This window comes from Microcaecilia unicolor, chromosome 4, assembly GCF_901765095.1.
Source record: "Microcaecilia unicolor chromosome 4, aMicUni1.1, whole genome shotgun sequence".
Taxonomy (NCBI): domain Eukaryota; kingdom Metazoa; phylum Chordata; class Amphibia; order Gymnophiona; family Siphonopidae; genus Microcaecilia; species Microcaecilia unicolor.
In genome coordinates this window covers 60,651,597-60,673,325 of record NC_044034.1, presented here as the reverse complement: position 1 = coordinate 60,673,325, position 21,729 = coordinate 60,651,597, and the positions used below count along the sequence as shown (strand labels likewise).

Sequence of the window (21,729 nt, the reverse complement as noted above, 5' to 3'; positions counted from 1 at the left end):
GAGAATAAAACATTTTGCTAAATAGTACCAAATGTTTTCTGCTTACCTACCTTTTATATCTGTTTGAGAGAACTGTGTACATGATGCCAATGTGAATGCAAAAATAGAACTTATTTACTTACTTGTCAGCATGTTCATATATGTTAAGACCTAATGCATCAACACCAAGCCATAATTCTGTTCCCTTTTTATTCTTTATTTCAAAATAGTTGACACCGTACATTTCCAGATCTTGTGCAATTTTTAAATATTCCATCATAGAATCTTCCCTGTGGAAAACAGGTTGAGGATATAACACTATTTAGTTTAAAAAAAAAATGCTCGTGATCATAAACTGAAGCTATTTAGTTGATATAGATTTTGATTTATTTTACATCATCTTTGAAGTCATTTAATATTTTACTTACTGTTATGCTTTTGACATTAATGTATATACATCAGTTATATTCAGTTGATTTCAGCCTCATTTACCCAGTTTTCAGGAGTCTTGGGAGGTGAGGCGATGAAGGTAGGTAGAAAACAAAAACTAAGCAGGAAAATAGAAATTTGCATCTGCTGCAGAAATTAAGTACCTTAACATGCCTCTGTGTTCTTCATGCCAGGTCTGTATTCGTTCTTCCCACTGCTCTTTTGTCAGTTTATGTTGTTCCAGTACACTAAGACAGACAGGGACAAAATGAACTTGCACAGAAACTTAGTCATGTCTTACACAAATACATACTAGAAACTGGCTTGGTTGGGATATAAAGAGAATGTAAATTCTTATCTAGATCAGTTGCTGTCAGCAGCTAGATTTGAACCTTGGCTTCCTTGGTTCTCAGCTTGCTGCTCTAACCAATAGGAAGAAATAATACATATTCCAAACATGTTTGGTAACTCAACAGCAAATAAAGACCAGCAGAGCTGAAGCCTGGTGACCATTTGGCAACCTACCAAAAATATTGATGGGTAAATCATTTTATGTTTGCCAGTAACCTCAGGATTTCTGTTACAGTGCTGCTGAATATCACTGTTCACATGGTTAACAGGAGCTCTAAATATCATACTTTCCAGAACCCCTCAATTTCACATGTCTGACCGCCATAGAAATCTTATTCTACTAAAAAAAAAAAAAATGGAGCTACAGCTGAAAATTCACACAGCTGTTATGTATTTCTCTAAAACAATGAGCATACACCGTAGCACCCCTTTGGATGAACATATCCCAACCTGGAGAACTGACAGTTCAATTTATCCTGATATGGCCCATCGCAGCTCAATTATGCGAGTAAAATCTTAGAAATTTAAATAGATTATTGAGAACACTATTAAATGTGTACTATAGTAAAACAAGACTAACACCTCGCGCTGAATGATTTACAGAAAGTCAGGTCATAAAATTGTCCATCTTACTAAGTCTCTGCAACTTTAATGGAACAAAAATTACATTCACTTGCTACTTAAGCAAATGTTCAATCATTTCCAAATCCATCACACCTATATAAATCAATGATGACCATTTGTGGCAAAAGGCCCTTGTATTGTCCACAATGTGTGCATTGCTCCTCTAACAGTTTGGTGAAAACTAAAGAATGGCCTACTTTTTCTTATCCTCCCCCAAATATATTTTGTGTTCTAGGCCTGCCAAGAGAGCCCCTGCAATATGAATTCTTAGAAGTGGGCATTATAGAGGAGGGGTACTTGTAACCTGGATTGGCCACTGTTGGAAACAGGATGCTGGGCTTGATGAACCTTCAGTCTGTCCCAGTATGGCAATATTTATGTACTTATGGGTGTTTTTGCAAGTTCTGTCAGATTCCTTGTAATTTGTACTTTACCGATAAGTTGGTTTGCAGTTCGTCACTCCATGTGGGCTTGCATGCATCAGTGATGTTCAGAACTATGTCACTGGTAGGTTAACTACTGGCAGGGTCTCCCAAGGTGGACAGGTCTCAGGTGCTCGACTAAGATAAACCAGCTATGCGGGCAGCATTGGTATGGGACAGTGTTGGCGGTGGAGGATCATATTTCTGTGACAATGGCAACAACATTGACATTAACAGCGCTTAAGAAAGGCCTGGCAATTTACTTCCATTTCTTGCCATGAAGACTCAATGGATAGTTACAATAAAAACTGATATATTGCTGGAAGATGAGCCCACTCAGGTTGGCAGGTACTCAACAGACTACTGGGGAAGAGCTGAAGACTTCAGAATAAAGCCAGCATTGCTGATGCAGTTGGAACAAAGCCCTCAAATATCCTGACTGCTGATGTAGCTACATGTGAAATTAGAGTAAGAAGCAGGAAAGATGTCTTACATATTGGAACACAGAATATGCAAGTAAACACAGACGGCGTCCAAAGTACAAAATAAGAACAACAACAACAAAAAAAAGCACCAGGGTCTCCAGAATAGGGATAGCAGAACTTTATTGTGAGACCCGACACTAGCTTTGTTTTGGCATGCAAGTCAATGCTGCACACAGTCCACTTGGTATAGAAATCCAAAAACAGGAGTTGCAGCAACCCTAGTCCAAATGTCCATCTGTGGACCTTCCCCCACAGACTTCCAGGCTGGAGATTCTTAGACCATGTAAGGAAAGGATCACACGGTATATTACTCAGGAAATGAAAGGCCCCGAAGGAATGGTGTTGCATTTATAATTAAGCAGAACTGGACCTTCCCCCACAGACTTCTAGGCTGGAGATTCTTAGACCATGTAAGGAAAGGATCACATGGTATATTACTCAGGAAATGAAAGGCCCAGAAGGAATGGTGTTGCATTTATAATTAAGCAGAACCTTGCAAGAACTGTAATGAAATGCAATGTAGGGTGAATGCTTAATATCTATTAGTCTACAAAGAACCTCCATCAACACAACTATTATTCAGGCATACACACCAACCAGTGGTATAGCTAGGACTGAATGGGCCCCACGTAGAAAATTAAGATGGGTCCCCTATAATACCATCTCTCCTAAGATAGTGGAGACTGGGAGGGGGGGGGGGGGGGGGGTGAAGAGGGGAGAAAAGGAAGCCTCTTCAGAGCTCCAGTAAAACTAATTCTGCAAAAAGCAAAACACATTTCAGACCTACACCATGTCATAGTAATAGAAATAGAAACTGAAATTCAAGATATCAAAGATGCACAATTCCCAAAGCAGACATATTACAACAAATAAATTTAGAAAAAAATACATTTTTCTATCTTTGCTGTTTGAGCACTGCTCTGGTCTGGTCCCAGTGTCCCTTTTCTGCTTTTCTCTGTCTCCTTTTGACACTTCTGTCTCCGTCCACCATCCATCTTGTCTCTGTGTCCCTTTATCTGTCTTGTCTAGCATCTCCCCCCTCTGTGTCCTGCCCCTGTGCTCCCTCCATGCTCAGCATCTCTTCTGTGTCCCTGTCCCTCCCCATGTTCAGGTTCTCCCCTCACTCTTCCCTTCCACATGCACCCCGCACCACGGGACAAGCATCTCTTCCTCTCGCATCCTGAACCCCTCTCCCCATGGTCTGGCATCTCTCCCCACCCCAGTCCAATCTCTCGCATTGCTCCAACTACCCCACTCAAGTCCAGCATATCTCCCCTCCCTCTTTTTGGTCTAAGTCTTTCTCTCTTCCCTCCATTTATCCTAGGTCCAGTATCTCTCCATCAATGGTATTGATAAACGGGGAGGAGAGTATTTCAATTGAAAGAAACTCCAAAATGAGAAGGCATAGGATGAAGTCAAAAGGTTGTAGGCTCAGGAGTAATGTAAGGAAAAAGTTAAAATAGAAAGGGTGGTGGATATATGGAAAGTCCTTCCTGGAGGAGGTGGTGAAGACAATGTTTATTAGAATTCAAGAAAGCATGTGGGATCTCTTAGAGAGAGAAGATAGTGGATAGAGCGGATGGGCCATTTGGCTTTTATCTGCTGTTATGTTTATATGTTTTTATCCCCCCCTCCCCATGCCATGCAGGCCCAACATCTCTATATCCCCCCACCAAATGGTTCTTCAAACATGTGGCAGGTGGCTGACAGAGGTAGTAATATAAACAGGCTGCCCCTAGTCTTCCCTGCCTGAACCTTTCCTTCGCCTCATCCTGCCCACAGGAAGTTACATCAGAGAGGTGGGATACAGCAGAGGAAAGGATCCAGTGGGGCCAGCTGGCTGCAGCCTGTTTAATTGCTGCCTCTGCTGGTCAACTGCCATGCATTTAAAGGACTGCGGGGGGAGGGGGGATGGAGAGATGTTGGACCTGCGAGGGGGGAAGCACGAGATCTCGTACTGTGTGTATAATTTAAAGCAGATTCCAAAATAAGGAATGATGGGGGCAACAGGTTTTTCAAACCCAGTGCATTTCTGTATCCTGTACATTATATCAATTTTCCTTGGAGCAACTTAAATTGTTAGTTGAGTCTCCCAGTTTTTTTTAATCAGAGCATTTTTCATAATTGTATGAAGTGGAAGTGATTCCTTCTCTAGGAGAAGAGCCAATCTAGAATCTTTCTGAACAAGGTTCTTCCTGTGTCTCCAATTTGAAAGGTTGGCTTGGGCCATTTCACAGACGAAGCTAGGAAAAGATATATTTTCTGGAGGAAGCTTACATCTCTCAGGTGCCGGAGAAGGATCAGATGATATGCCATAGAACTCCTCAGCTGAGAGGTCCTGTGGGTCCTGCTGTCTCCCAGGAGAGATCCGAGTCTGACTCTTCAAAGTACTGTTTTAGGGAAGTACATGGAAGAATGTGTCAACTACAGCGTCAGCTCTGCATCAAGGTGTGTCAAGGTAGATGAGTCTCTGAGGCTGGAGAAAGTTCTTCTGCCGATGTTGACACACACGTCAGTCAGGTTTGTGGAGCCTCTGATGGTCGATGCTGAGACTGTGTGCAGAACCTCTACCATTAATCTCCCTGATGTATCGACTGGCTGGGCTGAGGCTGGCACAAGCATCCTGTAAGCCTGTATAGGCTGCATACACAGTAGCCCTGAGAGCTTCTCTTCGAGCATTGCCTGGCTTTACTCATGTAGACGTATGTAATGGCAGATACAGCAGTGTGTACACAGCCTGAGTTGTAGCCTGTGCAGGTGTAGTAGATCTCCAAAACCTCAAAGGCTCTCGATGAGAAAAATTGGAGAGGAGAAAACTGCTGCCGCCTGGGACCCATCTGACCACTAGTGCTGCTCCCAGTAGGTCGAGGGGTGGGGGGGGGGGTGGGGGGAAGGGGAAAGGATATGATTTCAGTGTCAGAAGGCAGGGCTTGGGAGTCAGCGGGTGAGTTTGTGGTGTTCGATTTGTTCTACCGAACAGGAGGGGGGGGGGGGGGAGGGAATAAATTGGGAACTGCTGGTGCAGTGGCTGTATAGCATTTTAAACACACTACTGTGTTACATAGCCAGGCCAATAGTGCAGATGGTCCGCACTGTTAGCCCGGACATGCAATGTGGTGGCTGTGTCTTAACTGTGTGCTCTGCGTATTAAATAGAGAGCAGATGAGCACACTGTCTGCAGTTACCACATGTTAATTTTTGTGGTAAATATATAGTAACTGCACAACTTACCATGCTTTAGTAAAAGGATCCCAATGACTTTTTCAAGAGTGAAATGGTTTAACCAAATGTTTGCACGTGAGAATGACCAACTTAATTGCAACATTTCAAATAGTTTGAAGAAAACATTTAAGTGGCAAGAGATTAAAACTGTTACATAAAGACTTACAACAATCAATTCAATTAAAAATTTGTAAATTGGGGCAATAATAGTGCCCTATCCAAGTAAGATCTTACTGCACAAATATATCTTAAAGTAACAAAACAAGATTTAACTACTAATGACTTCAGCACATGGATGATTATGTGTATGCAACACTGAGCTCCTTCTTGAGTTGGGCTCGTGATCAACCAATTGTCCAGATAGTAATAGTACACACACAAAAAAAGAGAGGAGGTGAAAGACCAATATAAAGATTAAAAAAAAAAAAAAAAAAAGACACAAACCCGAAATAGAAATGAAATAAAGATAATGCATAAGATACATTCACATCCCTACTCGGAGCCAAAAAAAAAAACCATGCAGATACACCTCAGTGAAGAACAACAAAACGTAAGAGTTGAGATGCAGGAATACAGGTGTAAAATATATTCCCCCTGAGGCAGCTAGATGGTGAAACGGGTCCCTTGTCAGGAATATGGAACTGTCTGATGTTTGGTATTTGAAATAGAAGTATTTGTCCAGAAAGAATAGAACTATTTGGAGTGTGACAACACTTGAGAGAAATATATGAACTCCCAGGTTATATAGATGTGCAACTACCACAACTAGGCGTTTGACAAACATACATGGAGCTGATGCAAGTAACCTATAAATTAAAATTAAGTTAGGTATCTGGACAACACCCCAATACCTTCAGGATCAGCATTAATAGTAATGACTGGACTCATAAAACAGGCAATTAGGAATTACTGAACAGTTTACAGTTACTGACATTGCTTGATATGTTAAGTTATAATATCAAGCAATTAACATCTATTACAGAATATTTAGGGTATAAACAGTCTATGTTTAGACCAGTCTGGAAGATAACGACCTATATATGTAATTAATTGCATGCTATCCACAAAACACTGGCTACTAATATCTAAGTAGAGATAGGGGCTCAGAAACTGGATAAAAGGAATGTGGAGTACTGGAGATCTTGATTTTATCTCCCAAGTCAAAGGATACTTATCAGATATTGGCCATCCAGGCCGAATATCTGGCCCAATGTATATATAAATATTTATTACATCTTTTGGTGGGGAATAATGAGTGTTTCTAAATCCATTAATTTCTTTATACAAAAATGTGAGTGAAATCTCTCAATTCACCTCCGACTCTTTCATATTGTTACTAATTATATATAAAATTTTGGCCTCTTTACTACATTTTTCCCACAGGCTGAGTGAAAAAAAATGCTTTACCACTCAAGGCCTCCCTCTTTCTTGCTTACCGTTGAGGTAGAAGTCTATCATTAGCTAAATAGCCTGGTTTGTGAACTTCCTTGCTGTTATCTCCATATTTGGCTTGGACAGCATAAGATGCCAATAGCACTGCAGTTTCTGGTGGACAATATATTTCGTCATTTAAAACTGCGTCTTTAACTTGCAGGAAGAATAGTCTCTGGGTTATTTCCTGAATTAATTCATCAGATACATCTTCAGGAAAAAATTTAGCTCTAAATTTGAACTGCAAAGGATTTTCTTTTCTGACATCTTGCTGTGTTACCTTAGAACAAACAAAAATACAGTTTGAATAAAATCATTATCTATAATTTCCATATTAACAAAACCCAATGAAACCTATTAACTATTATACCATTTTGCCCCACTATAATAAAGCAGAAATGGGTACAGCCAAGTGGTTAGAAAGCAGGACTACATAAATACTGATATCCAAATAATAATGGATCATTTATGAATGCGATTTCTTTAAATTTAGAAAAGTTCATCATATAAGACATGGAAAACAATTTTATAAGAATTTTTATTTTTAAGCAGAAAACTAGAAACATTTTTACATACATGAGGTCCGACATAGTAAAGTAATATCTGATGAGCTAAACTAATATCAACACCCTCCATATTGGACAAATCAAATTACTTACCTGTTGCAGATGTTCTGTGAACAACAAAATTCAAGTTCTTGCATTCTGGTTAATGTCATCCGACAGATCAACTTACTTGCAGATAAGCTTCTTCAGCTGTGAAACACTTTCTTGAAACTCTAAGAAGCACTACAGGGCAAACATGTGACTTCCCAGCTCATGCCATCACATGAAATAGTTTATCTTAGGAGGCAACTCCTAGGGGAGGTGAGAGAGTACATGAAGACTTGCATCCTGTCATCCATGGAGAATACCAGCTACAAATATATAGCAAGTCCTCTTTTCTTTGAAGGCAGCCTGGAAACTAAGTTGAGTAGAATAGCAGCCTAATGGTTAGTACAGTGAGCACTTTGGCTCCATATGCTGCCCTCTTATTTCTCTTCTTCTCTGTTGTCAAAATGATATTGGTGTTGATATCACTTATATTCTGTTAGCTTCTATTGCAATAAACATCTTACAGACTTTAGGCAGACAAGTTATGAGTCTGTAATTTTTGGGAATATTATTTGCTCTCCCTTTGGAAGAAGATGTGTTCTTCCCGTTATTAGCCATTCTGGTTGTAAAGACTGGTTGCCTGACCAATTAATTTTTGTGGTCTGGCAGTTCTTAGTGAAACACTGAGCCAAAATTGCTCACTCCAATTTGGGGCTCTTTTTAACTTGCTTTCCAATCCTGTTGTTAATTCAGGCCATTCTGTAACTACAGTTTACCTTTTCAAATTCTCCTAAATGCAGGGCAGCCATTCTGCTTCTTGGTTGTACTCTACAGTGTTCTTGTACAAGTTTATCCAGAATGTTGTTTCAGCTTTAGTTGGTGGTAGTTTCACTGTATTAATACTCTCTCCTGATCCCTGTAGAACTGTTTTGGATTCTCTCTATAAAGATTTTATTTTGATCTCTTTTCTTCATACCTCCGCAGTTTTGCATTTCAGCTGCTACTCTGAATTTATTATTGGGGCACATGAATTTAAGGTCTTCCTCCATTAATATAGAATGTTACCCTGTCATTATCTTTGGTGATCTTGATGTTTTCAGATACTCGTTTATCAAGAACACCTTTGCTCACAAATGTTTTTTTTTGTTCTCCAATACATTACCCTCCTCCCCCCCCCCCCCCCCCCCAAATGGGCTTATCTTTCTCCTTTTCATCTGGCCCCGTTCACCTCATCAGTAACCATTTTTCTGCACAGTTGTTTTATTCAATCCATTTCTATGATGTCAATAAATAGTTCCTTTACTCTAGGTGTCAAATTCAACTTCACTAATCTTTCCCTCTCCTGGAGTCCAGTATATTCATGTTTCCAAATGGATTAAAAGCTCAAATGTTCATTCCTCTCCCCGAGTCTTTCTGCTGCATTCTTCTTCCACTTCAGTTGACTTCTTAGCCTGCCCTTTTATACTACTACTTATTTCTATAGCACTACTAGATGTACGCAGAGCTGTACACTTGAACATGAAGAGACAGTCCCTGCTCTAGAGAGCTTACAATCTAATCAAGACAAACAGGACAAGTAAGGGATAAGGGAATTACTAAGGTGGAATGATAAAACATACATGGGTACTGTACAAGTGAATAGGGCTTAGGAGTTAAAAGCAGCATCAAAAAGGTGGGCTTTTAGCATAGATTTGAAGACGGCCAGAGATGGAGCTTGACGTACTGGCTCAGGAAGTCTACTCCAGACATATGGTGCAACAAGATAAAAGGAATGGAGTAAGAGACATATAAGAGAGATTTAATCAATGAACGGAGTTCCCAGGGAGGAGTGTAGGGAGAGATAAGAGTGGAGAGGTAGTGAAGAGCTGCAGAGTGAATGCACTTGTAAGCCAACAAGAGGAGTTTGAACTGTATACGGAAATGGATAGTGAAGTGATAGGAGGAGAGGGCTAATATGAGCATAGCGACACTAGCAGAATATAAGTCAATTTTTGAACAGATTGAAGGGGAGAGAGATGGCTTAGTGGGAGACCTGTGAGAAGCAAGTTGTAATAGTCTAAGCGAGAGGTGAAAAGAGTGTAGATAAGGGTTTTAAGTAGTGTGCTCAGAAAGGAAGGGGCAAATTTTGGTGCTATTATAGAGAAAGAAATGACAGGTTTTAACAGTCTGTTGAATATGTGTAGAGAGAGAGAGAGGCGTCAAAGACAATCCCAAAGTTACGAGTTGATGAGACAGGGAGGATGAGTGTTATCCACAGAGACAGAGAATGGGGAAAGAGCAGAGGTGGGTTTAGGGGGAAAGATAAGAAGCTCAGTCATGGTCATGTTTAGTTTCAGATGGCGGTGAGACTTCAGGCAGCAAGACATCTAGATAGAAATGTCAGACTGGCAGGCTGATACTTGGGCCTGGATGCTTGCTGAAATTTCTGGTGTGGAGAGGTAGATTTGGGAGTCATCAGCATAAAGGTGATACTGAAAACCATGGAATGAGATCACAGCACCAAGAAGAAGTATAGATGGAGAAAAGAAGATGTCCCAATCAGAGCCCTGAAGTACACCAACTAATACTGGGATAGAAGTGGAGGAGGATCCGCCAGAATATACACTAAAACTATGATGGGAGTGATAAGAAGAAAACCAGGAGAGAACAGAGCCCTGAAATCCAAGTGAAGAGAGTACCATGGAGTAGGCAATGATCAACGGTGTCAAAAGCAGCAGACAGATCGAGAAGGATGAGGATAGAATAGAGACCTTTGGATCTGGCCAGGAACAGGCCGAAGATTTTAGCAAGGGCTGTTTCAGTTGAATGAAGAGGGCGAAAGCCAGATTGAAGTGGATCAAGAATAGCTTGAGATGAAAGAAAGCAAAGACAATGGCAGTGAACAGCACATTCCAGTATCTTGGATACGAAAGAGAAGAGAGATGGGGCGATAGTTGGAAGGACAGGTTGGGTCCAATGAAGGATTTTTTGAGGAGTGGTGTAACTATGGCATGTTTGAAGGCATCAAGAACAGTTGCAGTAGAAAGTGAAAGATTAAGGATGTGACAGATAGAAGGAATGACAAATGGAGAGAGAGTGCTGGGTGGGAATAGGATCAGAGGAACAGGTAGTCAGTTTGGAGGAGGATGAAAATGTGCAGTTTCCTCTTCAGTGATTTCAGAAAAGGAAGAAAAAGAGGCAGGGGTTGAAGGAGGGTTGAGAGAATGGACTAATGGAAGGAGAGGTGGAGGTGACTTGGTTGAGAATTCAAGGTTAATCTTGTGAACCTTGTCATGAAAGTACTCAGCCAGAGTCTGGGAAGAAAGTGAAGGGTAAGTTGGAGGTGAAGGCACTTTGAGGAGAAAGTTCAATGTGGCCAAGAGATGTCAAGGGCTTGAGCCAAGAGAGTGTTTGTCAACTGGATGTAGTAGTCCTGTTTGGCAAGTGGAAGAGCAGACTACAAGGAGGTCGGCAAGAATTTGAAATGTATGAAGTCAGCACGGGCACAGGATTTCAGCTAAAGGTGTTCGGCAGATTGGGCACAGGAATGCAGGTAGTAGATTCTTGAGGTCAGCCAAGTCTGGGCTTTAGTACACCTTACAGAACGGGGAGTGGGAGAAGCAAGAGTATCCAGAGCAGAGAATAGTTTTATATGAAGAGACAGCCTCATTGACAGACTTGGATAACATAGTGGTTGACAAGAGGTTTGAAACACTGGAGGACAGAGTCGAAGAGTCAATAGCCTGAAGATTTCTAAATGTATTGGGGAGACTGGACAGGACTGGGGGGGGGAGGAGGGTGTTTAAGTATTAAAGTTATCAGATGATGATCATAGACGGGAAGAACTGAGGCACAGAAACTGGAGAGTAAGCAGTTGGAGAACATAAGATCAAGACAGTGGCCATTCTGGTGAGCAGGCGTAGTGGAGCACAGTTGAAGATTGAAAGATGATGTTAAGTGAGAAGCATAAGAGTCAGAGGGATCATTAGCATGAATGTTAAAATCCCCAAGGATGAGGGAAGGAGATGAAGGTTCAAGAAAGAAGGAAAGAAAGAAAGGAGTCAAAGTCAGTGAGAAAGGAAGAAAGGGACTTATCAGGGGGGTCAATAAATGACTGTTACTTGGAGAGGTAGAGGAGTGAATAGACAAATGTGTTTGTGTTTCCAGATCTCCTCTGTCTTTACCTTGGCTTAGCTGCCTCCACAGGAATTGCTTTTCACCCTGTCACCAGCATAGCACAATGCGTCCCAAGGGGCGAGTCAGGATCCCTCCCCTTCACCAAGCAGAACTTGCAGCCCTCCAAGCAGTTCAGAATCAAAGTTCAGTCGGACTTACCACTGCCAGCTGCTCCCTCAAGCTCAGCCTCCACAAGTCTCACCACGCTTTCCAGCAAACTTCTTTCCTTTTTTTTTTAAATGGTTGCGCTGGAAAAGGAGAGCTCCACAGGAAACCGGGGAGAGGTGAAGGGAGGGAAGAAGTAATTTCAGGGCACCACACACAGGGATCTGACAACCTCCAAAATATGACTCTGCAGATTAAAGCCATCTCCAACGCTCAACTGGGGACCAGCTGACCAACTGGACCAGGAGCTGAGAAGTGTCCATCCACCTGCTGGAGATAGAAAATACTGAGGAGCTGGAGGATGCCAAGAGATATGTCTCAGCTCAGTTTTCTATCTCCACTTGCTGGTTGATGGACACAACTATCCCACAGGTTCTGGAACAGTGGGAAGCTACGTAATAGAATGAAAAAGCAATCCAGGAAAAAGGTGCTATGCAAAACAATGCAGTGTGTCTTATCTCAAGATAAGAGCAAAAAACGGGCGGTATAGTTGGACAATGTCTAGACAATAAGCACAGGGCTCGAGATGGTATGTAAGGAGAGATTAGAAAAGAGATAGGATGGAATCAAACGGTGGAGAACTGTGTGTGTTAATATTTTAAACTGAATCCTGTAGTTGATGGCAGCCAATAATGTTGTATAAGCAGTGAAGTGAGGAAGATCCAAGATGGCCGCACCAACCTGACGTGCTGTTAGTGGCCTCAGTATTTTTTCCGCTATGCTGAAGTGATGAGGTAGACCAGCTGCTAGAGCCTCCCAGTGTCTTGCTGCCTCAAACATCAGCCCTATGGATGTTTTCGCACGGAGCTCGGGGGTTACAGGAACGTCAGGAGGTAGCCCACTTGATTTGTCTGGGCCAAGAGGGGAGCCTATAACTTCTTCTAGGCTGGAAACCAACTTCAGCCCCGACGGAAGAGTTCCTCCTCAACACCTGTGCAGTAGCAGTTCACCGCTTCTGGGACAGACTGCCTGGGAACCAGGAAGTGTTACTAGTGCGGGGCTGTGTAAGGCTCCTATTTAGCCAGTCGCTGCAACTGAGGTGAGGGTTTTGATTACCTCAAATCCCTCCTCCGGAAGATCTCATGCCAGTTTCAACTTCCAGTGGAAAAGTGATTGAAGCCACTCGGCAGGATTTAGATGGTAATTCTTATTATCCCAGGTATCTGCAATGCCAATTTCTTCTTTTCTGTTAGAGAGACCACCTGAAGTGACTCTGGATAACCTTTGGAACTTAAATGTTGATTTAGGGAAGGCTTTATGTCCCCAAATTTTCAGCCTGCAGAAAAAAGTATCTGAGATTGAATTGAAAGTGGAAAAAAATGTGGAAAACTTGCAAGTTTTGTCCACTCGAGTTATTCAGCTTGAATCTGATTTTGCTGAGACTCAGAAAACTACAAACAGTCATGGTTAAAGACCTTGGAAGTATGAGGAGCAAAATTGAGAAGTCTGGAAATTTTATTAATCTGCGCTTTCTGAATTTTCCATATGCATTAACAGCTTCACCTAGAAATACTTTAAAGATGTTTGGGGGGGGGGGGGGGGGGGTAGCTGAAAAGAATTTACCACCTTTTACTTAGGTGTATTATTTACCATCTAACTCGCTGGAGAGTCAGAACAACATAAAATGAAGTTCCTTTGGATGTCTCAGCTGTTTTGGAACTCTCAGATACAGAGATGGCCACCACAGCTGCAACGTTGGTTGCTTCTGTAGCATTGGCACCAGACAAAAGCTGGCTCATGAAATTGTTCTTTAAGAACATAAATAAGATCTTTTTGGGTCTGAAAAGTCCAGATTTTCCCAGATGTAGCCAGAGATACTAAAAAAAGGCATAAACAGTTACTACTGATGAGACCAAATGTATATCAGCTCGGCGCCACTTTCTTTCTTACATACCGCTGTAAATGCATTGTTAGATACCAATCTGTGAAGTATGTTTTCTTTGAGACTTCTCACCTCTCTGCCTTTTTAGTGGCTAAACATATACTAGGTAACCAGGGTGCTACCTCAATAGCTATTTAATTCTTCATGATGTATACTCCAGCACTTCAGGTTACATTTTTTTCTTGATAGTTTCTTTTTATTGAGATCCTCTCTTTTCTGTAGTCTTGGATCAATTCTTGTGGACTTGAGTGACATTTCTTTATATTTAGATTATTGAAATGTGATCTTTTGTTTATTATTGTCTTGTTTCTATCACTTTGCTATACAAGCATTTACTTGGTTGATATTTGGAAATTTCATTAAAAAAAAAAAAAAAGTAAAAGGAGTGGAGTAACATGGTCATGTGGTCGAGTGTATGTCAGAAGCCTAATAGATGTATTTTAGACAGACTGAAGTCACTTTATCACAGAAGCAGGAAGACAAGCATAGATGTTACAATAGTTCAATCTAGATGTGACATGAGTTAAAAACATAAGAACAGCCATACTGGATCAGACCAATGGTCCATCTAGCCCACTGCTTCCAGTAAAAGCCAATCCAGGTCACAAGTACCTGGCAGAGACCCAAATAGTAGCAACATTCTAAGATACCAATTTCACAGCAAGCAGTAGCTTCCCCCATGTCCATCTCAATAAAAGACTATGGACTTTTCCAAATCATTTTTAAACCCAGATACGCTAACTGCTGTTACCACATCCTCTGGCAGCGATTTCAGAGTGAACAAATATTTTCTATTTATTTTTAAAGTATTTCCATTTAATTTCATTAAGTGTCTCCTGGTCTTTGTACTTTTTGAAAGAGTGAAAAATCGATTCACCTTTACCCATTCTACACCACTCAGGATTTTGTAGACCTCAATCATATCCCCCCTCAGCTGTCTTTTCCAAGCCGAAGAGCCCTACCCTCTTTAGCCTTTCCTCATCTGGAAGGAGTTCCATCCCCAATAACATTCTGGTAGCTCTTCTTTGAATCATTTCTAATTCCGCTATATCTTTGAGATATGGCGACCAGAACTGAACACAATACTCAAGGTGAGGTTGCACCATGGAGCGAAACAGAGGCATTATAGTATTCTTGGTTTTATTTTGCATCTGTTTCCTAATATTCCTAGCATCCTGTTTGCTTTTTTGGCCGCCGCACACTGGGCAGATTTCAGCATATTGTCTACAATGACTTGAGTGCCGACTCCTTAGGTTGAACCTAGCATCAAATAACTGATTCGGATTATTCTTCCCAATATGCATTACTTTGCATTTGTCCACATTAAATTTCATCTGCGAGTCTTCCTGATTCCAAAGTTCTTCCTGAAATTTTTCACAATCCGCATGCATTTTGACAACTTGGAATATTTTTGTGTCACCTGCAAACTTAATCACCTCACTCATCATTTCGATTTCCAGATCACTTACAAATATGTTGAATAGCACCGGTCCCAGTACAGATCCCTGCGGCACTCCACTATTTACCCTCCTCCATTGAGAAAAATGGCCATTTAACCCTTCCATCTGTTTCCTGTACAATAACCCAGTGGTTCCCAAACCTGGTCCTGGAGGCATCCCAGCCAGTCAGGTTTTCAGGATATCCACAATGAATATTCATGAGACAGATTTGCATGCAGTGAAGGCAGTGCATGCAAATCTCTCATGAATATCCTGAAAACTTGACTGGCTGGGGTGCCTGCAGGACCAGGTTTGGGAACCACTGCAACAACCAATTCCTAATCCGCAACAGAATATTTCCTCCTATCCCATGGCTCTTTAATTTTCTTAGGATTCTCTCATGAGGAACTTTGTCAAATGTTTTCTGAAAACTAGATATACTACATCAACTGGGTTACCTTTATCCACATGTTTATTCACGCCTTCAAAGAAATGAAGCAAACTGAAGAGGCAAGACTTCCCTTAGCTGAGCCCATGCTGACTCTGTCCCATTAAACCATGTTTTTCTATGTGTTCTTTATAATAGTTTCCACTATTTTGCCTGGCACTGAAGTCAGGCTTACCGTCTACTTTCCCGGAGTACCCCGGAACCCTTTAAACAAAACAAAAAAAAAAATTGGCGTTACATTAGCCACCATCCAATCTTCAGCTACTAACAGCAGATAAGCAATTTCATGTTTGAGTTCTTTTGGTACCCTGGAATGTATACCATCTGGTCCAGGTGATTTATCACTTTCTTATCAATTTGGCTCAGTGCATCTTCCAGGTTCACACCGAGATTTCTTTCAGCTCCTCCTAATCGTCACCCTTGAAAACTATTTCCGGTATGGGTAAAGTAGTGTAGCACAGGCAGTTTCATCTAGAAAACTACAGAGGGAGTAAACATGCCTAAAAGCTAGAAAGCTTGAGGGAACAACAGAATTTAGGTGAGGACAAAAAGTCAGTTGAGAATTAAGAGTAACTCAATTGTTTTCCGAGGTTATTCCTCATGTACTTCTTTACTTGGATCTTTAAAAATCAGGGATGTTAATTTGAATTGGTTGCTTTTTGCAGCAATACTCCTTTTTCCTCTAGGTTTTGGTAGATGCTCTTGGTATACCTTGATTTAAGTTCAGGCTTTGCAGCAAATAAAGATAGCAGTACATTATCTCCTCTTTATCTGCAGGAGTACATTTAATCGTAGTCAATTCTCTTAACTTTTCCATGAAATTTTGTGGTTTACGTCCTGCTGCTGTGTGCTCATGGCCAAGTTCACTATGGCCTTTACTTGCAGCAGGGGCTGCTGGTGCTGCTGATGAGCAACTAAGGCTGGATCCAAGATGGCCGAATGTGCCTGAGGTGCTGCTGACTTCTTTTCCCTGTCTTTGGAAATGCATAAACATCGGGGAAAGGTGGCTGCTTGAGCCTCCCAGCCACCCGAATCCCCTACTGTAGGGTCCGATGGATCGTCATCTGAGAAGTTTGGGGCTGGAGCAGAAGTCGGGAGTGGACCCGTTGGAGTTGCCGGCTCACAGGAAACGGCGGTGTCCCCTAAGTTTGAGACATTGCTCAGCTCCGACAGGAGAGCTCCTCCCCCGCAGTCACGAGGATCAAGTTCTCCCCTTTCTGAGTCAATGGTGCCTTCTGTGGGAAACATGCAGGGCGCTATAATGAGTGAGGTTCATTTACGTCGGGGGGAGACTGGAGGACACGGATTGGGTGCTCACCCATGGGAAAACAACTTTGCTGTGAGCAAAACGGGGGAGCGAAGAACTCCCGAACTCAAAATGATAAGTGACACTTCTGAATCTACGGTAGTATCCTTCCCTGAATTCTTGCAAAACAAGCCTACTTAGGTAACATTAGATTCCTTATGGACCTTAATTTCGGATTTAGGTAACACTTTGTTTTCACAAACTGGTGTTCTCACATAGAAGCTCTCTCAAGTAGAACTGAGAATAGACAAAACTGAAACAGAAGCGAAGGAGTTGTTCCCCCAAGTAAATAAAATTGATAAAGATTTTTCTAGTATTCAAAATCTACAGACCTCTTTGGTTAAAGATTTGACTAATTTGAGAAGTAAATGTGAGACTTGAAAATTTTGCATGGAGTAATAATCTTTGCTTTTTAAACTTTCCATGGGTACCTACAGTTAGGCCCTTCGAAATGATGAAGAGTTACATGAAGGAAATTTTGGAATTAACGAAAAAGATAAATTTCCTCCTTTTACACAAGTTTATTATCTGCCGAGGAAAGCAGTGGTGCACCAGCAAGAATCTTTGGATGTTTCCGCTATATTGGACATTTCAGACTCAGAAGTAGCCACCGTAGCAACTGATTACATTGGTGGCATTATCTCCTGATAAACAATGGTTATTGAGAATGTTTTTTTAAAAAAATAGAGAGAAATTGTTTCTAGGCTTTAAGATTCAATTATTTCCTGATGTATCAAGAGATACTCAACGTAGGCGTAAGCAGTTTTTTAAAAAATGAAACCTGGGGTTCTGCAGATAGGTGGAACCTTTTTCCTAAGATATCCATGTAAATGTATTATTAGATATAATGCTGTAAAATATGTTTTCTTTGAACCTTGGCAACTAAGAGAGTCTCAGGAGTTTGAGTAGAGCTCTTTATATGGTTGATATCCAGCTCAAGTACCTCAGGTATATAATATCCTTAATTAATTTTTCTTATGTTTTCCTCTCATTAAGTCTTGGATCCTAACATCATGGACTTGAGTGTTAACTATTTTCCTTTAGAATGTGTCTATAAGAGGTTATGATTTCCTAGTAACACTTTTCTGTATAAGTGGAATTGCTTGGATTAAATTAGTTACATTTCATAAATAAAAAAACCCCCCAAAAAAACACTAAGGCTGAGGACAGAGCAGAAGATGAAAGGCACTATCTGCTGTACCTGTGGGGTGCTTTTGGCCCTGGATGTATTACCAATGGCTGTACCTTCTTCTGGTTTCCTGGCTCCTCCTGCCCCCACTCATACACACACTGAACTAGTTCTGCCTTCTTTTCACCCTATGTGGTGATGGGAAACAGAAAACTAGTTCTTTCAGATTTACACTGGAAGCTGCAACTGTTTGCACGCTCCTCAACTTGGCTGGTGGACTATTGAGGATTGAAGATGGTCTTCTCTGTTCCTCTGCACTACTGCTGCTGCTGGTACTTGATCTCTTAGGAGCATCAATATTCACACCTACCACTCCCAAACACTGTGATTCCATTAGGCTAGACTAAGCTCTACAGAGAAGGGACTGTGCCTGTATAGCAGTGCATATGACTGGTGGCACTTCAGAATTCAGCAGTACCAGATGACAGGTAGATAATCTGCACACTGACTGCATTCTTTGAGTTCACTCTCTCTCTGACTTCAGTATGCAGGATGTCTGGACCCGTGGAGGGGCATTTTCGACCAGGGATGCCCATCTCCGAGGACAGCGCCACCGTATCAAACAAGATGGGCGTCCATCTTTCATTTTGATAATACGGTTGGGGGCGCCCAAATCTCAACATTTAGGTCAACGTTAAAGATGGCCGACCTAAATGCTGAGATCGCCGCATTTAGAGATGGGCGCCTTCGGTTTTCGCCGATTATGGAAACCGAAGGCGCCCATCTCAAAAACAAATTCAAGGCATTTGGTCATGGGAAGGGCCAGGATTCGTACTGCACTGGTCCCCCTCACATGCCAGGGCACCAACCGGGCACCCTAGGGGGCACTACAGTGGACTTCGCAAATTGGTCCCAGGTGCCTAGCTCCCTTACCTTGGATGCTGAGCCCCTAACCCCCCACCCCCAAAACCCACTCCCCACAACTATACACCACTACCATAGCCCTAGGGGGTGAAGGAGGGCACCTACATGTGGGTACAGTGGGTTACGGGTGGGTTTTGAAGGGCTCCCATTTTCCACCACAAGAGTAACAGGTAGGGGGGATGGGCCTGGGTCCGCCTGCCTGAAGTCCACTGCACCCACTAAAACTGCTCCAGGGACCTGTATACTGCTGCGATGGACCAGAGTATGACATTTGAGGCTGGCATAAAAAGTTTTTAAAGTTGTTTTTTTGAGGGTGGGGTTAGTGACCACTAGGGGAGTCAGGGGAGGTGATTCCCGATTTCCTCCGGTGGTCATCTGGTCAGTTCGGGCACTTTTTTGGGACTTGGACCTGAAAAAAAAGGGACCAAATAAAGTGGACCAAATTCTCGCCAGGGACGCCCTTCTTTTTTCCATTATCGGCCGAGGGCGCCCATCTCTTAAGCACGCCCTTCTGACACGTCCCCGGGAACTTTGGCTGTCCCGGCGACGGAAAGCAGTTGGGGACGCCCAAAATCGGCTTTCGATTATGCCGATTTGGGTGCCCCTGAGAGGACGCCCATCTCCTGATTTGTGTCGAAAGATGGGCGCCCTTCTCTTTCGAAAATGAGCTGGATAGAGTCTTAAGAGATTTAAAACTCAATTTTATTATTATTATTTTTTACCGAGAACTAGCCTGCCTGTGCGGGGTATTTTTCTTCCATCCTCATTCTGCACAGTGGGACCCATGCAGAAAACATTACCACAGATTTAACTTGATTTTACTGCAGATTCTACTGGCTGAGCAATGCAGAAATGGTTTCAGAGCAGGTTGTCAACTCACATGAAACCACTAGCACGTATTACATTAAAATGCATAGTAATGTGATTAACAATTCTGCAAACATGTAGTCTTTAATTAAAAAAAAAAAAAAATAAGGACGTTTTGTCCATTCCAGGGTAGCACAGAAGGGTTAGCTGAAAGGAGCTGATGTCTAGCGGCATCCTCTCTCCCTCACCACCAACCATCCTGCTCCAGGTTGCTTTCTGCAGAGGTCCCAAGCAACCCCCCCCCCCCCCCCGCCCGACATGACCAACCCCTTTCCCACTCTGACCCCCTCCAAAAAATATCCCTAAACAAAAAGAGTCCCTGTCATCTAGTAGGAACTTCCCTCTTCCTCCTGGACCCCGTTCAGGGCCCTTACCTTAAAAGAGGCAGGAATAATGCCCACTCGTTCCTGCCACAGACGTTGCCATCTTCAAAATGACAGCACCCTGCCCCACATGTGGGGTCGGTCTGCTGTAAAAGGGGATTATTTCCTGAAATGGCAGATTGACCCCATCCAGTGCATTCCAGTATGCACTGCACAGGGCAGGGCACTGCCATTTTGAAGATGATGGCGCCAGAGGCAGGCGTGACATTGCTCCTGAGACTGTCCAAAAGGAAGATCATGTTATTTGTGAACGTCTCTGGGAAAGGTGACTAATGTAGCAAATCCAAAATGCTGAGAATATGGATTCATAACATGACATGAGAAATCAACCAAGCAGTCTGAAAAAAGTCAAATTTGACTTTCTGTAACTTTTTTTTCTTCTTCTCTAAAAAAGAATAGGGTTTTGACTGTTGTATTACAAACTGCTCTAAAAGAATTCACTAAAACCCAATTTTTGTTTTGTTTCTGGTGACTGGTCACTCACCTTTTCCCAGAGATGATCACACTTGCATTCCTGCTCATACATTCAACATAAGACATTGAAATTAGTTAATCTTTTGATTATGGATACAGCAGAGAGAAGTGATAGGATATAGACCAAGCAAGGAATGGTATACAAGGGAAAATAAACACATTTGTTACCTTTTTATTTAACTTCAGCCATGTTGAATACCCTTTACTGTCCACATACTGTAGCCCAAAAAACCAGACTTCACGTAGTCCCACTGTTTTTACCACCTCCAAAAGAAAAAGAAAAAAAAAAAAAAAGAGCAAAAACAGTTGCTACAAATGAATTTCATAAAATATGTATATTATACATTGTCACCTCTTTTGGAAAATTAATTTCCCTTTTTTGTATACTCAAAAGGAAAGGAAATAAAAAGCACAAGAGGACATTAATACAGCTACAATTTTTTCCAACTTGCTATACCACCCAACTCCTCTAGCAATTTGTTTATATATCTTGCCTGCATACATGCAAAATAATGCCAGCCTGTGATCTCATGAATGACATTCTCAACAGTATGGTTTTGAAGGAAATATGCCCCTGAACTAAAACCAACCTTTGCTTTTAAGAAAAGGAGAAATTTATCCGTACCTTTTAACTTCCTTTCGCTGAATCCTGTTGCACCAGTCGAGACATACAGGTTGGGTCCTTCTAACAAACGAACTATGTATACTGCTATGTAATCACCAATTTCCTCAACCTATGAAGGAGTAAGACAATCTCAGGGATCCTGCAGCCACAGTCTTCTAGGATGGGTCCTGAACTGATGTGGCCAGAGAAGTAGGGCATCTACAGGCTTTCTGAAGGCTGGAAACAACCAGTACCAGGTGCTCTGTTCAGCATCACCTCCTATCATGGGCCAGGCCATAAGCCAAAATGGATCTGAATCTTTCATTACCACCACTCCCTTGCCCATGGGAAGGGGAAGTTATGGGTCAACAATCAAGTGAAGAAGATCTGCACACCAGGGACAAGGCAAGTCTGGTG

General features: G+C 42.0%; 1 protein-coding gene across 2 annotated transcripts in view; it reads right to left on the bottom strand.

The window, feature by feature from the left end:
* The window catches only part of RDX (radixin), an 88,584-nt gene that overhangs the window by 24,702 nt on the left and 42,153 nt on the right, over nucleotides 1-21,729 (bottom strand). For both annotated transcript variants that reach the window (XM_030200277.1, XM_030200278.1), the window contains exons 4-7: nucleotides 20,877-20,972; nucleotides 6,949-7,223; nucleotides 573-656; nucleotides 123-269 (exon numbers count right to left, since the gene is read on the bottom strand). In XM_030200277.1, coding sequence (XP_030056137.1) covers nucleotides 123-269; nucleotides 573-656; nucleotides 6,949-7,223; nucleotides 20,877-20,972 — 602 coding nt within the window. The remainder of the gene's footprint in view (nucleotides 1-122; nucleotides 270-572; nucleotides 657-6,948; nucleotides 7,224-20,876; nucleotides 20,973-21,729) is intronic.